At 36.0% G+C, this 16,815-nt stretch overlaps 1 protein-coding gene across 1 annotated transcript in view; it reads left to right on the top strand.

Annotated features, from left to right (window-relative positions):
- Window positions 1-16,596, top strand: part of LOC100667583 (coiled-coil domain-containing protein 70-like) — a 42,387-nt gene extending 25,791 nt beyond the window's left edge. The window contains exon 2 of the mRNA XM_003409337.2: window positions 15,451-16,596. Within this exon, the coding sequence (XP_003409385.1) occupies window positions 15,451-16,225 (775 nt within the window). The 3' untranslated portion in view covers window positions 16,226-16,596. The remainder of the gene's footprint in view (window positions 1-15,450) is intronic.
- The last annotated feature ends 219 nt before the right edge of the window (window positions 16,597-16,815 follow it).

The following is a 16,815-nucleotide window of genomic DNA, read 5'->3' as shown; positions in this document are numbered from 1 at the left end:
TGTATTAAGATGTTAGGCCTGTATTATCAAAAAAACACAATTCTGAAAGGAAGACAATTTATAGAAAAAATGAAAACAAACATTAAAAAACCTGGGCCAATTTATTGCTTATTTTAAGTAAGAGATGACATGCTTACAGTCTTTGCATGAGTGTTTACCATCATCATGAAGGAGCAGATCTTTTCAGAGTTTCATTTAATCTGGGTTACTGAAGTGCCTACTTTTTTTTTCTGCCACCTTAATTTTCCTCACACTGCTTCATTCGTTTGTTCTTTCTCTGTTAAGTCAAGTTAGTGAAAATACTATCTATTTAGTCAAATCTTACCTCAAATTTCTCTCTCGTTAGCCTACAAGCATTATCACAGTGTTTATCGCATTCTGATTTAATTTCTGAAAATATCTATTCATTTTTATGTGCCATGTGCTCCGTAAACGCATTCTAGTGGGTTCTCAGTTGACATCCTGCTTCACGTTTCCCTGTTTGATTAGCACCTGGTAAACCAAAAAAAAAAAAACAAACCCATTGCCATCCAGTCAATTCTGACTCATAACAACCCTATAGGACAGAGTAGAACTGCCCAACGGGGTTTCCAGGGAGCAGCTGGTAGATTCAAACTGCTGATGTTTTTTTATCAGTAGAGCTTATGACTACTGATTAATTGTAAAAAACTTAAGGGAAGGGATCACATCTGATTGGTTTCAGAATATTCTGTTCTTTTGGTCTAAGTGCAGTATGTATTTGTTAAATGCATTTGAAGTTCCTGAAGAGAAATAGATTTTCTTTTTTCATAAAGGAAAATTAAACTGTCTCTATTCCTCTCCCGCATCTACTGTTGCTGTCACTGTCAGGTATGGGTCTGCTCGAAATTACTACCTCATTTATTTCTCTCCTTCTCTCAGAGAAATACGAGAGTGTACAAGTCGTAGCTAATGATTAGTACAGGGGCCTTAGAAACACAAACAAGTACCAATGCATAAAATATACAGAGAAACATATTCATGGATTGCCTATGCCAAAATAGGCCTTCCTTTTTCAAAATCATGAAAATCTAGGAACCAGAAAATGTCTTGTTAAATTATAAAATAAAAATTCGAAGCAAATTTTTCACTATTTCGAAGAAATAAAACAATTTTATTATTCACCTTTAAGTCAGGTATGGCATGCTGAAAAGTGACCTAATCTCTGCTTCAAATGACACGAATCTGGTCAAGTCTTTGTTGTTAACTAGTTATATGGCCTTAGGCAAAACACTTAGTCTTTTCTCTATGTCAGCAACTCCATCTGAAATAAAGATGTGGAATTCAATTATTGCTAAATTCCCTTCTAGCTATAGTACACACTGCCTTGCAGTTGATTCTGACTCATAGCGACTTCGTTGGGTTTCTTAGGCTGTTAATCTCTGCAAAAGTAGACTGCCATATCTTTCTCCCATGGAGCAGCTGGTAGTTTTGACCTGCTGACCGTTCTGTTAGCAGTCGATCGCTTTAACCACTGTACCACCAGGGCTCCTATCAAGCTGTAGTAGATGCTATTGAAGCCTCTACTGAGACTCCCCCTCTAGCCACGGTTCCCCTCCCCCCTCACCCCCCCCCCCCGGCAGCCTGCCAAGCCACAGCTCCTAACGGCGGCTTGGCCCTACCATGCTGCTGCCCTAACCACGGTTTGAATTTGGTACCAGAGTCCTACACATGTGCTGTGTCCTCAATCTGTCCTTGGATCTGAACATCACAGAAGTAATTCAACATCAGAACCTCCAAATGTGGACATGGGAGGGCTAAGGGCGGAGAGTTGCCGCAGGAAACCCAACCCCCAGGCGCCATGGAAAATAAAAAGCTCCCCAACCTCCGGCAGGGAGCACATGGCCTTATGGTCGCTAGACTCTGCCTTGCTCCTTGTCTATGCAAACAATAAATTTCCACTTCCTCCTCTCCTTGCGACTAGTGGTGTGGCATCTGTCTTATTTCTATCAGCAAATGAGACAGGACAAGAACCGCCTTTTGGTTACACTGTTAAAACACAATTTTTTATTATTACTGGAAAGAGCTCTGGTATGCACTCCACAGCTAACTGAAAGATGGGTTGTTCCAACCCACTGGCAGCTCTGGGGTAGAAAGACCTGGCAATCTGCTCCCGTAAAGATTGCAGCCTAGGCAACCCTATGTGGCAGTTCTACTCTATCATACAGGGTTGTTAAGTCAGAATCAACTTGACAGCACACAAGAACATTATTACTATAGATAATAAACTATTCCTCTATCTATAAAATTGCACCTCTCTTCGTTCAACTCTTAACATTTGTTTTTGTAAATACATTAGACTTGTGTGTTCTTTTCCCTACAACACATGTTCCAGGAGTATATTTATATATCAGAAGTTTATCCCTCTCACAGATGATGGAAGTAAAAAGCTAAGGATGAATCCTATCCCCTATTCTCTGCTGAAGCTCATCAAGGTTGAATGGCTGAGAATAGCTGGACATTTACATAATTAATTTCCTTTATTGTTTAAATTGCCCTAACCAATGGCTTTAGAATAAGAGTCATTTTGTGCATCTCACTTTTAGGCTATGGCTTCATTGAAATGTAAATATGAAAACTTGATTCCTTAAAAGCACAATGCAGAAGCAATTGGTGGAGCTGACCATTATGAAGTACTAATGGAGACCAGGGACCCAGACAAGATACCTCAATGACCCTGTCTTTCTGCCTTTTTTGCCAAATGAAATTGTGGGATAAAAAATGATTTAGAAAGAATATGGAGAAAGGTTTGCAATATTTTATCTCAGGAAATGTATGTCTCTTCTCTCTTTTGAATAAGACTTTGAAAGAGACCCGTTCTAGAGTCTCAGATCCTTTAATCCCATGAACCATAAAGGATCTGTGGTCCACGGCTAATAAAATGAGGAGATATATTAATTCTGACAATTTTGACATGCTAGAAATACTTTAGAATCTCTTCTTAGTTAAATATTTTTAAAGAAACCTGAATGAATGAAAGTTACTTAAAGTGATGCCCCCTGAAAATTTTAGAAAATGTATTTAAAAGGAAATGCAAAAAGAATACTGTGCTAGTAGTCAGTGTGTATGAAAAAATAAAATAAAATGAAAACACACACACACATATTCACTCAGACACACAATTAAGGGCTTAAGGTATACCCTGAATGACAGAATTCTCATTGCCCCAAATAATGTATTGCTTACACTCTTTTTTTTTACTCTCAGGGATAAAAGAAAGCTTTAATTTTATTTTCCTCCTAAGATTAAGCTTCTTGGTTTACAGTATTTCTGTATCTCTCTTCTCTGATTCTATTCCATTTCAAACTCTATGCCTGTCATCTTTTCTGGAAAATTCTGAAAATGCAGGTGTATACTCAAATATACAATGATGAAATCAAACTTATCCAGTGTCCAAGCAGGAAAAAACAAAAACAAACAAACAAATAAAAAAACTTGCTTCTTGACACAGTGTAGTCAGAAATAATTTGCCCATGAATTCTAAGAGTCTAAAGTCCCACTGGAAACCCTGGTGGCATAGTGGTTAACAGCTACTGCTGCTAACAAAAAGGTCGGCAGTTTGACTCTACCAGGTGCAACTTGGAACCTCTATGGAACAGTTCTACTCTGTCGGACAGGGTCCCTATAAGTCAGAATCGACTCCATGGCAATGGGCTTGGTTTTTGGATTTAAAGTTCTACTCAAGGAGCCCAGCTGGTGCAACTGTTAAGTGCTCAGCAGTTCAAACCCACCAGAAGCTCTGTAGGAGAAAGATCTCGAGATCTGCTCCCATAAAAATTACAGCCTAGGAAACCCTATGAGGCAGTTCTCTGTCATATAGGGTCGTTATGAATCAGAATTGATTTGACTGCACACAACAACAACATCCCGTTCAGTATCTAGCCCTGAGAGATTTCTCATTGCCTTCATTCTCAAATTGTCATACATCATTCCTTTTGTCATACATCAGTCCAAAATCACTGATCAGAAGGAAACTCCCAGAGTGTTCATGAAGAAAAACACATGCATAACAGTACTTTTGTTGCACAGGACAATGAAATATTGGCGATGTTTACATAATCACAAAACTCTTAACAATTGTAATATCTGAAGTTATTCACATTCAACCCTCCATGTTGTAGTGTGACAGCTGCAGACAAACAGTGAGAAAGAAAAAAAAAAAACTAACAACAAAACCAGACACAGTATGACTTGCCCTTGAATAGGTCACCTTAAAATGTCCAAATCACATCATAACCTCACACTCTCCCTTCCAAATTATCTTCTCCCAGCAGGGTGGAAATAGAGATTCAAATTGCAAACCTTAAATCCAACAACAGCATTGCTGTGCTAGAGAGAGGGCTTAAGTAACTTAATTCTTCTCACAAAATCTAATGTTGATATTTGGCAGCTTCTTATCTGGCTGGGTGCCCTGCCATGAATTGCAGATTCTTGGTCTCCTTTTGAGGGGGGGCTTGAGGAGCATGAAAGCAGATGCAGACAAACGCAGATGGAGTCCAGAAGCCAAAAAGCATGAGGCTCCTCACTACAAGAGTCAATTTGGCAGCCTCACACCATTTTAAGGAAAAAGGTAATTTTCTATAATTAGTTGCTTAACTCAAACAAACCATTCTGGTAATGAAATTTTGTTTTCTTTAATTTGGGAAATATTCCTTAAAGTAAGCTAGAAGTAAGAAGTTTGTTTTTTAATTTTGTTGTTTTTATTTTGCCTTCGTGAGATAATAATGGAATTTTATTTATTCTTAATCCCCTATTCTTAGAGGACTGGAAGCTCTCATACCTGTTTCTGAATCTTCTTCCAACAGGAATATCTTAGTCATCTAGTGCTTCAATAACAGAAATATCACAAGTGGATGGCCTTAACAAAGAGAAATTTATTTCCTTACGGTAAAGTAGGCTAAAAGTCCAAATTCAAGGCCTCATTTCCAGGGGAAGGCTTTCTCTCTCTGTCAGCTCTGGAAGAAGGTCCTTGTCTTCAACCTTCCCATGGTCGAGGAGCTTCTCAGGGACAGAGACCCTGGCCCCAAAGGACACGCTCTGCTCCTGGTGCTGCTTTCTTGGTGGTTTGAGGTCCCCAACTCTCTGCTTGCTTCCCTTTCATCTCTTGAGAGATAAAAGGTGGTGCGGGCCGCACCTTAGGGAAACTCTCTTTACCTTGAATCAGGGAGGTGACCTGAGTTAAAGGTGGTGTAACAATCCCACCCTAATCTTCTCAACATAAAATTACAACCACAAAATGGAGGACAACCACAGAACACTGGGAATCATGGCCTAACCAAGTTTACACATATTTTAAGGGAGACGCAATTGAATCCATCACAAAGAGTTATCCCAATAAACCAAAAAAAAAAAAAAAAATCCCGTTGCGGTCAGTCGTTTCTGACATCTAGCAACCATATAATAAGGTAGAACTGCCCCATTGGGTCTCCAAGGAGCAGCTGGTGGATTCAAACCGACACCTTTTGGCTAGCAGCTGAGCTCTTAATCACTGAGCCATCAGAGCTCCATCATCACAATAGCAGGTTCTCTACTCATTGCTTCTTCTTGGGGAGGGGGGAGGGGAAGCATTTTTTTTTTTTACCTCTTTTTAGAAGGCTTTCAATTACTACTCACTGGCCTCTCTACACTACTTTACACGTTCAGTCTTAGAAAGTTTGACTCATTTATCTCATAAATTTATATTTTTTTCTACTCTTCTTACTTACAGAGAGTGCCTGCTCTTAATTAATTTCCTCCATAATGTACTTTTACAAAGGAATTGGTAGATTTAAGTGAATAACTTCAAAGATCCTAAAATGTGGTATGCTGGTTAAATATTCTAAAAAATGAAAATTAAAAAAAAAAAAAGTAATTTGGGAGAATGATTAAGGCTACCCAAGAGTGCAAGATATGGGCCTTTGGTTTTAGCTTGTGAATAAGGTATTTTAATGCTAATGTAATGCTTATGTTAATTCAAGTGAGATTTTTATCCTGGACATTTTGCTTTTAACTCCTAAGATTTCTGCAAGTTGTTCAACCAAGCTACATGGTAATTACAGAGACTTAAACAAAGTCATCACTAAGGAAATATGCCTAGGCTTCAGGAAAGGTGGTAGGCATCTCTGTTGTTGTTAGGTGCAATCTAGTCAGTTACAACTCATACTGACTCTAGGTACAAGAGAACGAAACACTGCCTGGTCTTGAGACATTCTCACAATCATGGTTATGTTTGAGCCCATTGTTGCAGCCACTGTGTCAGTCCATTTTGTTGAGGGTCTTCATCTTTTTCACTGACCCTCCACTTTACGAAGCATGATGTCCTTCTCTAGGGACTGGTCCCGCCTGATAACATGTCCAAAGTAATTGAGACAAAGTCTTGTCATCCTTGCTTCTAAGGAGCATTCTGGCTGTACTTCTTCCAAGACAGATTTGCTCCTTCTTCTGGGAGTCCATGTTATATTCAATATTCTTCACCAACACCACAACTCAAAGGGATCAATTCTCCTTCAGTCTCCTTTATTCACTGCCCAGCTTTCACATGCATATGAGGGAATTGAAAACATCATGGCTTGGGTCAGGCACACCTTATTCCTCAAAGTGACATCTTTGCTTTATAACACTTGAAAGAGGTCTTTTGCAGCAGATTTGCCCAATGCAATGCGTTCTATGATTTCTTGACTGCTGCTTCCATGGGCATTGATTGTGGATCCAAGTAAAATGAAATCCTTGATAACTTAAATATTTTCTCCATTTATCATGATGTTGCTTATTGGTCCAGTTGTGAGGATTTTTATTTTCTTTATGTTAAGGTGTAATCCATACTGAAGACTATAGTTTTTGATCTTCATCAGTAAGTGCTTCAAGTCCTCTTCACTTTCAGCAAGCAAAGTTGTGCCATCTGCATATCTCAGGTTGTTAATGAGTCTTTCTTCGACCCTGATGCCACATTCTTCTTTATATAGTCCACCTTCTCGAATTATTCCCTCAGCATACAGATTGAATAAGTACAGTGAAAAGATACAACCCCGACACATGCCTTTCCTGACTTAAAGCATGCAGTATCCCCTTGTTCTGTTAGAATGACTGCCTCTTGGTCTATGTACAGATTTTTCATGGGCACAATTAAGTGTTCTGAAATTTCCATTCTTGACAATGTTACCCATAATTTTTTATGATCCATACAGTTGAATGCCTTTGCATAATCAATAAAACACAGGTAAACTCTGATATTCTCTGTTTTCAGCCAAGATCCATCTGACACCAAAAATGATATCCTTTGTCTCACTTCCTTGTCTGAATCAGGCTTGAACTTGAACTTGAAATGAATTTCTGGTTATTCCCTGTCAATGTACTGCTATAATCACTTTTGAATGATCTTCATCAAAATTTTACTTGTCTGTAATATTAATGATACTGTTTGATTATTTCCACATTCTGTTGGATCATCTTGCTTTGGAATGGGCACAAATATAGATCGCTTCCAGTCGGTTGGCCAGGAAGCTGTCTCTCAAATTTCTTGGCATAGAGAGTGAGCATCTCCAGCCCTGCATTCTGGGCATCTCTAGGATTGGCAACTCAGCAAAAGCTCACAAGGGACCACTTGGTGGCCTGCAGCACTCTTCAAGACCAAATGCATATGAAAGATTCCTCAAGATCCCAATAGTATTATATTTATCATATTTGATTTCTTTTAGTCCTCTGGCCTAATGCTCCAGCATTAGAGTTCAAATAATTTGTAAAACATATTGAAGAACTAATGAAAACTGAAGATTTTAAGGCTTCATTCCCCTACTCCCCTGGTCTTTCTGGCCTATTGATTCTCACCTTTCTGAGGTTGTTCATCTTGCAATGACCTGAACTAGCTTAGGTAAGAGTCATTGAAGCTGACTTTTTATAGAACAGACAGCTTACTCTGTAAGAGAGGCTAATGAGGGTCATAGAGGTGGGGAGGAACAGAGCCAACAACAAACTGTCATGATTTCGATCTTTAGGTAGTTTAATTCTAGAATGTATTTTTTTTTAACACCACAAAATATGTTTACCCATTCACAATGTATTTGATGACAATCAATACATGCTAAATATTATGGATTGAATTGTGTCCCCCAAATAGATGTTTTAATCCTAACCCCTGTACCTTTTGTAAAACTAGACAAAGAATTCCCAAATAAGAATGAAAGTTATTTATTCAGAGCTTGCTATAGCAAGGGAGTTAGCCAGCATCCTGCACATTTGATAACACTAGTGCCTCACGCACGGACAGAAGAATGGGAAACGCTTACAATGGAAAAAAGGGAGTGCTTCAGGAATATCGTGATGAGAGGTTGTTGGCTTGGGAAAGCTGGAGTTAGGTTTACCAGAAACAAGGCATTCTATGTAATTGTTTAGGGAAAGATGTTTAGTTTTCTCTGGTTGTGCCTACGGTGGAAGCAGGAGCAGAAATTAGGGTAGCTATCAGTGATTAGCCAAGTCCTGGCCATTTGGGGCCCGCTGTTATAAGGATTGTTGTTTGATTTCCTAGATGGTAGCTGCAGACAATGGTTTCACTTCTTGGGCTGGATACTGCAGACTATGGGTCTGAGTTCTATGTTTCATTCGTGGTCTAGTCATTGTTCATTTTTTCATTCAATCTCTCACTGTGAATGTGACCCTGTTTGAAAATAGTCTTTAAAGATTTTATCAGTTTCTCAACAAAAGGTCATACTGAAATAGGGTGCATCCTAACCCTATATGACAGATATCCTTATAAAATAGAAGACACACAGAGATAGGCAGACAGAGGAAGGATGCCATATAACACTGCAGCTTAAGTCAAGAAACACCTGGGACAGCCTCTTAGAGCCCTCAGAAGACATTAACACAGTCAATAACCTGATTTAGACTTCTAGCTTCCAGAACTATGAGACTATAAACTCTGTAATTATAAGCCAATTTATGTTATTTGGTTATGGCAGCTCTAGGAAATTAATACACTAAGATATCAACTATAAAAAGCACATAAAATAAATCATGTTTACTATAAAATGTAAGTAAAATGTTATTGTATGATTCGTGAACATCGCAGGAACTTGCCTGAGGACATGATTTTGATTCTTCACTATTCTGTTCTACCCAATATTGTACAATTTTGTGGAACACTACTCCCCAGTATAATATAGAACATGGCACTAGTCAACTGGCTAAACTAAATTAAAAAGTCTGAAACCAGGTAATACAGGTTGACAAACAGATACTTAGAAATGTCTGTGTGGTTAGAAAAGAACTGTGGTGGCACAATGGTTAAGAGCTTGGCTACTAACTGAAAGGTCAGTGGTTCAAACCTATATGCGGTTTGATGGTGCACAATAGCATGTGGTTGGAAAATTTTCTTTGTAAAATTGTGCTCTTAAACATGGAATTTATTTTCCTTTAATCTAGTCTTCACCTTAAAATATTACTAACTTATAAAGAACCAAGGAGTTCCTTTATTTGTCTCCCTTTTTTCTATTAACTTGTTTAAATGACACCAAATGCAAGAACACTCTGCAATTTTTAATTTATCTGAATGATTCTGAAATAACGTATTTACTAACAATGGAAGCAGTAATTTGACCAGGGATTTTAGAAAATCTGGAAACACAGTAAATTTTGTGGGGCAAGGTACTGAAGCAATAATGCCAGTGACATTGGATGCAATTGTAAAGATATTCTAGAAAGTTCTTCTTACTGCAAGCAATAAAATAATGATTTGAAAAAAAAATTTTTTTAAATAATAATAAGAAGAAGAGTCCTTAAACTTATCATGGGATAGGCAATCTTCTAAGTTCTTGTCATAATAATAAGATGATGATGATGATGACTCAAAATTATTATGGGCCAGGCAGTCTTCTAAATCCTTTACATGTATTTTAACCCATAGTATCCTCATAGGAAAAGATCAAGTATTCCCCATTATAAAATTGATGTAACTGACAGAAAAAAGTTAATAATTTGACCAAGAAAATCCTGCTATTAAGTGGCAGTCTTCTCTAAAAGTCCTCACCCCATAGTAACATCCATGTTCACATAAACACATTCTTTTGTTTCCTTTTTAAATCAATGTTTCTGGTGGCATAAAGCTTACACACAAAGCACACAAATGAAGTGTGTTTCTCTATGGATTATCACAAAGCAAACTCATGGAACCATCACCCGGAACTAAAAACACAACCAACATCCTAATCATCAGCACATCCTTACCGCTCAGAAGTAACTTCTACTCTGACTTGTAATTTTGTAGATTATTTGCATGCGTTTGGAGGTATTGCTTATTTCTCTTACCACTATTGCTTGTGAGAAAAATCAATGCTGTTCTCTGTAGCAGTATATCATCCGTTTACACAATTTTATAATATTTTCTTGTGTGAATATACATCAATTTATTCATCTTCTTTACCTTTAGTAAACATTTATGTTGTTTCCAGATTGGGGTTATTTCAGATAACGTCGCATTGATCTCACTTTCCAAGTATTTATTTTACACATGTACATATTTCTAGATCCTAGGGTATACATTAATTTTGCTTTAGTCAATACTGCTTAACAGTTTTCCATAGTGGTTATACCAGTTTGCATTCACATAAGATTTGGGCTTCTCCATGCCTTTGCCAAGAATTTCATATTGGGCAGGTTAAGAACTTTTCTTTCTCTTAGTATTATATAATCAGTCTTTTAAATTTTAGCTATTTTTCTGAATATGCAGTAATATGACAGAATGATTCCACATGACACTCTGGCAACCTTGTACATATCCATGTAATCAAAGGCTGAACCACAGCTTATCTGAGTCATGGTAGAACACCCTGTGATTCTCCTGGAATATGGGAGACTTGTAAGGAGATGTTACAAGGCTATCTCCCATTCTCCCCTCAGTATCCCCTGGGAGGCTATCAAGAGACAGTGTCTTAAAGACTCCCAGGTTCCTTTCTCTGTCTATTGGAAAATAAACTAAGCCTAAAAGTGGTTTGTTGAATCTTTATTGGTCAAATCATGCCTTGCCTTGTCTTGTATGTGTGGGCTTAACAAGTGGTAGTTAACATTTCCCTGCTTTAATGAAATTTAGCACAGAATCACAGGTTTATATTTTAAAATCTTCATTTGGGAGGTAACTCCTCAATTTTTCTGCTTTTTTTTTCTTTTTTGTCTATCTTATAAAAATTCCTATTATGAATTATTTCTGTATTCTGCATATAAACCTTTTGTCAACTATATTGTTTGCAAATAATTCCTATCAAATTGTGGCTTTTTGTTCCACTTGCTTAATGATATCTTTTGATAAAGAGATGCTCCTAATTCTGGTGTAATTTTTTAATCTTCCCTTTATGGTTACTGCATTTGAGTTTCTCTCCAAAAACACTTTCGCTTATTCCAGGGACATAAGTATATTTTCTTCTGTTCCTTTCCAGAATCGTTATTGTTTTAGCTTCCACACTGAAACTTACAGTCCAGCAGAAATTGATTTTTGCATGAGGTAGAAGGGAAAGTCAAGATTTGTTTTTTTCCAGATGGATATGCAATTGACATAGAATACTATGTTGAAATCTCTTCTTTTTCCCATAGCTATTCAGCGCCAGCTTTACCCTAAATCAAGTGTCCGTGAATATGCGGTTTTGCTTCTGAGCTTCCTGTCTTGATTCATTGATATACATATCTAACCTTGAATTAACTCGACACTATTTGATTTACTACAGCTTCTTAATAAGTTGATCTTTTCAAGATCATTTCAATAAAAATGTTAGAATCTACTTTTTAGCTTACATGCATACATATGCACGTGCACACACACAGACAGCAGAGATCACTTTTGGGGCAAACCATTGAACACACAAATCAATTTGGGGACGCTTAACGTATTTCTAATGTTAAGTCTTCCAATCCATAAACATAGTCTGTTCTTTCTGTTAATTTGAGCTCTGTAATTTCTCTCAATAATGATTGTATTTTTTCTGTGTAGAGATCTTGCACAGATTTATTTCCAGGTGTCTTAACCTCACAACTGTACCAATCAATAAGCAGTCATGGTAAAAAGAGAAAATATTGATGTTGCAGAGGATTTCATTTTACTTGAATCCACAATCAGTGCTTATGGAAGCAACACCAAGAAATCAAACAACATGTCACATTGGGAAATCTACTGCAAAAGAACTTTTTAACGTGTTAAAAAGCAAAGATGTCACCTTGAGGACTAAGGTGATCCTTACCCAAACCATGGCATTTCCACTTGCCTAATATGCATGTGAAAGCTGGATAATGAGTAAGGAAGAGTGAAGAAGTGCTACAAATGAATTACGGTGTTGGGAAAGAATACTGAATATACAAATGGACTGTCTGAAGAATGAACAAATCTGTCTTGGAAGAAATACAGCCAGAATGGTCCTTAGAAGCGCTGTATTTAAACTGATGTCTCATGTATTTTGTACATGTTATCAGGAGGGACCAGTCCCTAGAGAAAGATAGTATGCTTGGTAGAGTGTCATCGAAAAAGAGGAAGACCCTCAATGAGATGGATTGACACAGTGGCTCTGTGACAATGGGGACAAGCACAATAAGAATTGTGAGGGTGGCTCAAAACTGGGCAGCATTTCCCTCTGCTGCAAAAAGGGTCGCTAAGAGTGGGATCTGACTGCACAGCACCTAATGACAGCAGTCTTATTTTTACTGACGATGTAAATGATATGCACTAATAAAATGCATTTTCTAATTGCTTATTATTTGAATACATAAAGATGAATTTTAAATTGTCCTTGTATCCAATAAGCCTGTCAAACCACGTTTAATTTTAATAGTTTAACTGTAGGTTAGTTTTGATTTTAAATGCTCATAATATCTTTTACAAATAATAAGACACTTTTTTTTTATTCTCAGTTCTTACATACTTTATTTTTTATTGTGCTTTATTGCAGCAGCGAGGAATTCCAATAGAACAAAGTATGAAAGTGATCATAGCGGGCTTCCTTATATATTTCTGGTCCATAAATATTTCATAATCATGTATGTTTCTACAGTTTTTTTTTTTTTTTTTTTAAGTTCCTTTCTGTCCTATGAGGCAAAAAAGATGTTGTTTTTGGTGATGGTGGTGGTTTGGCTTAGGTTCATAATCATGCAAGTGATTTTCTTTTTAAAATCAAATACTATTTCTGAATCTACTGAAATGATTTTTCTTGTCTCAACAAGAGATGAGATTTTTCTCCTTTTTTCTGTTAATGTAGTGAATTACATTAATTGATTTCCTGTTGTTAACTCAGTCTTGCATTCAGGAATCAAACCCAGTTTGGTGATGATATATCATTTATTTTAGGAATTGTTGAATTTGTTCTGCTAATCTTTTGTTTAGGATGTTTGCATCCTGTGTTCATGAGGTAGCTCAAGCTATCATTTTCTTTTTTTGTAATGTCATTGTCAGATTTCTATGTTACAGTAATGTGACCTCAAAACAACAAGTTGTTCATCCTTTTTCTATCACTTAAAAGAACACATACGATGACTAGTAGTGTTTCTGTCTATAATAATTCAAAGAATTCACTAATGAAGCCATCTGGGCCTGTTGTTTATTTGGCAGAAAGTTCTAAATAATAAATTCAATGTATTCAATAGATCAAGGGTAACAGAAGTTTTTTTTTTTTTTTTTCCTTTACTTTCCAATTTACCCGCAAGCATCAGGAATCACAACATTCCAATACAAAATACCCAGAATTCTTTGTTTTAAAACTCTTTGAGTCTTTAGCTACCATGGTAGCAGTAACACAAGAGCAAAAACACTTCGTATAAAGAAGAAGCTGGAACCTATTTAAATAAAATGCTTTTTCAATTCAGTTAATAGATGAAGATGACTGAATGTCTATTTCACTTTCATCGAGTAAAAAAAAAAGAAAATGAAAATGTTTTACATGGATCTTCTTGGTTTTATATGAACTCGTTTTCTTGCCATTATGATTTTCTTTTACTGTATTTATTAAGACAGAGTGTACGAATATACAAATAATAAACATACTTATTTTTTGAACCTAGTTAAACAAGTTTAATGTAAACAGCTGCTAAGAAACCTGGTAGGAAGAATAAATTGACAAACCTTTACTCAGGGGTGAGTGGTTTTGGTTTATACACGCTATTTCTTATTCAGTTTTCAAGTTTATACCTTAAACCAATCAGAAATGTGTAATAATAAATAGTTAATACATTGTGGAGTCTATTTGATATGCAATTATTTTAATACCTTGGCAAAACTACACTGTCTTTTTACTTATAAAATCAGTGCTCTGTTGTTTTATATACTAGCAGTGGATATATATTGGATAATATAAATTTTTTCTTAGGATTACCAAAATTAAAAATCGGATAGTGCTTTTTCCTTGTTATAATAAGCAAATTTATTTGTTATTGATTGATTATTTACCAGTGATCTTAAAATAATTTTTAATAGTTTCACCTTTGATTGTGTAACGTTTCGGCTTTAATATTTATTAGCTTATGTCAATTCCAAAGATAGACTAATTGGAAGTTATTTTATTAATAACAAAAATCAATCAATGTTAATAAGTTAGATGGATGCAGACTGCACATTATTTATTTAATAACAGATAAAAATATTCAATATAACATCAAGCATTTTTTTAAATACATTTTTCCCCTAAAACACATGGTAAAAAAAAAAAAATCAAATACTACAAAAAGCACCCATTGTATCATTAATGTCAATACTAAATGACATCACTATAGATGACATAAAAGTGTTGCCTAGTTGCCTTTTAGTGCTAAAAGTAATCAGGCTTGCAGGAAATTCAGAGCCCACACACATATAAGTGTGAAGGTCTATTTATATATTTGATATTGCTACTAATAACTTAAATAAATATCATTAAAAAAACCAGTTTATAACATCTTTAAAAAGTGTATTCTAATTCTTACAAAGCCAGAAATGTTTTCTAAATACATGATATAATAATTCCACATCAACAACAGGTGATTAGGTTATAGAAACGTAATAGATTATCAGACAATTGATAGTTTAGTAGATATAGTTTAGCTCACAGACACACAGTAAATAATATAATGTATTACACTTAATCAATTTCAAAATGTAATCTAGAATATGGTTATTAATTTGTAATTTATATGTGTTAATTTTTAAATTCATTTCATTTCAGTTATATCTTCCTAAGAGTTAACTTCCTGACTTCTATTCATAATTTCATTTTTTTTCCTGCAGTGGGCCTGATTGAGCATTATTTACACCTTTGCCATGTTATGCTTTGTGGAAATCAACACAACAGTTAAATCTATATGAAAAAAAAAAAATCTCAAGAAGTTTAGAATAGAACATTTTCTGGTTATAAATATCATTATTTCATCTTTGGTTAAACCCAGCACACGTGAAAAGTGTAGTATATATTTGCTCAGATAAAACACTAAGAAACAATGATTATCTTTGAATCAAAGTGAACAAATAAAGGGAAGATATTGTGCTTGGTTTCTTTTTTTTTTCTCTTGTACCCAAGATATAAATAATTTCAAACGTGAATCTCATGAAGTGGAAAGAAATCTTCAGAGATACAATAAGATGTCTGGAGATGAGAATAAGGCTCTTAGAAAAGAAAACAAGTCCCTCTGGGATGAAAACAAAGCTTTTCTACAAGAAAATAAAGTTTTCCGAATGGACAACCAGTTAATCCGGGAAAAGAACCTCATCCTGAGACAGCAAAATCAGGTCCTTTGGAAGTGTAAAAGTGTGATTTTCAAGAGCCAAAAAGTATCTGGGGAAAAAAGCAATGCTTTAAACACAGAAGAAAAGTCTTATTGGCAACAGAACCTAACCCTGGAGGCCCAGATCAAGGCTCTCAAAAAGCAGGAGAAAGCCTTCCAGAATGAGGCAAAAGCTCTTCAAGGAGAAATCAGGTCTCTTCAGGAGGAAATCTGGGCCTTGCAACATCAGGAGAAAGCACTCAGGTTGGAGGAGCAGGCCCTGTTGAAGGAGGGGATATCACTGGAGATGGAAAAACAGGCCCTGTGGAAAGAGGAGCAGGCCCTTCGTGAGGAGAACAAGCCTCTCAGAGAAGAAAACAGTGCTCTTCAAGAAGAAGAAAAATCCCTTCAGGAGGAAACAAAAGTCCTTGAGTATTGGAATAAAATCCTTCAGGAAATGACAGCAAACATGCTTGCTGAGAAAATGCACAATAATGAAATAGAGCAGGAGACATATGGCTTGAAGATATAATCAGCCAACGATGAAGATCATTGACATTCCAGAAAAAAAAAAAAAAAGCTCATGAAGGTAAAATACCATTGTTGTGATTGGATTCGAAGGCCTGGAAATTTGAAGTGCTCAGTATTTGGTCCTGAAACAAAATAAAATCCTGAAATGTCTAGCAGAAAATGGTTCTTTAAGGTTACTTAGATTTTAGATAACTATTGGTAGAAAATACTGTTTTAGAATGCGAACAAAAAATGTACCAATCAAAACATGTGGTACCACTTGGGCGAGCTAGGCTTGCCGTTTACTTTCAGAGTCATTAAACATTAGAGATTCCTCTTGTAAGAAAATAAGAGCAAAAAGTAAATACACATTTTAAGCTTGCTCTTAGAACTATGAACAATATAGTACAACATAAAGTTTTGCATAATTGGTTTATATGTATCATGAACAAAGATTTCGTAGAATATCTCTTCTGCCTCTTTCTTATGCTTACTCCAATGATCAAGTTGAAGAGAAGAAATAAACTAATAAGTTAAAGATGATGTACAAAAATTAGTAACGAATGAGTGTTCCAGGCTACCCCTCTTTCTATGTTTCCTCTCAGTTATTTT

Source organism: Loxodonta africana, chromosome 17 (assembly GCF_030014295.1).
Source record: "Loxodonta africana isolate mLoxAfr1 chromosome 17, mLoxAfr1.hap2, whole genome shotgun sequence".
In the NCBI taxonomy this organism is placed as follows: domain Eukaryota; kingdom Metazoa; phylum Chordata; class Mammalia; order Proboscidea; family Elephantidae; genus Loxodonta; species Loxodonta africana.
Note: the sequence above shows the minus strand (reverse complement) of the source record. Positions and strands in the feature narration are given on the sequence as shown.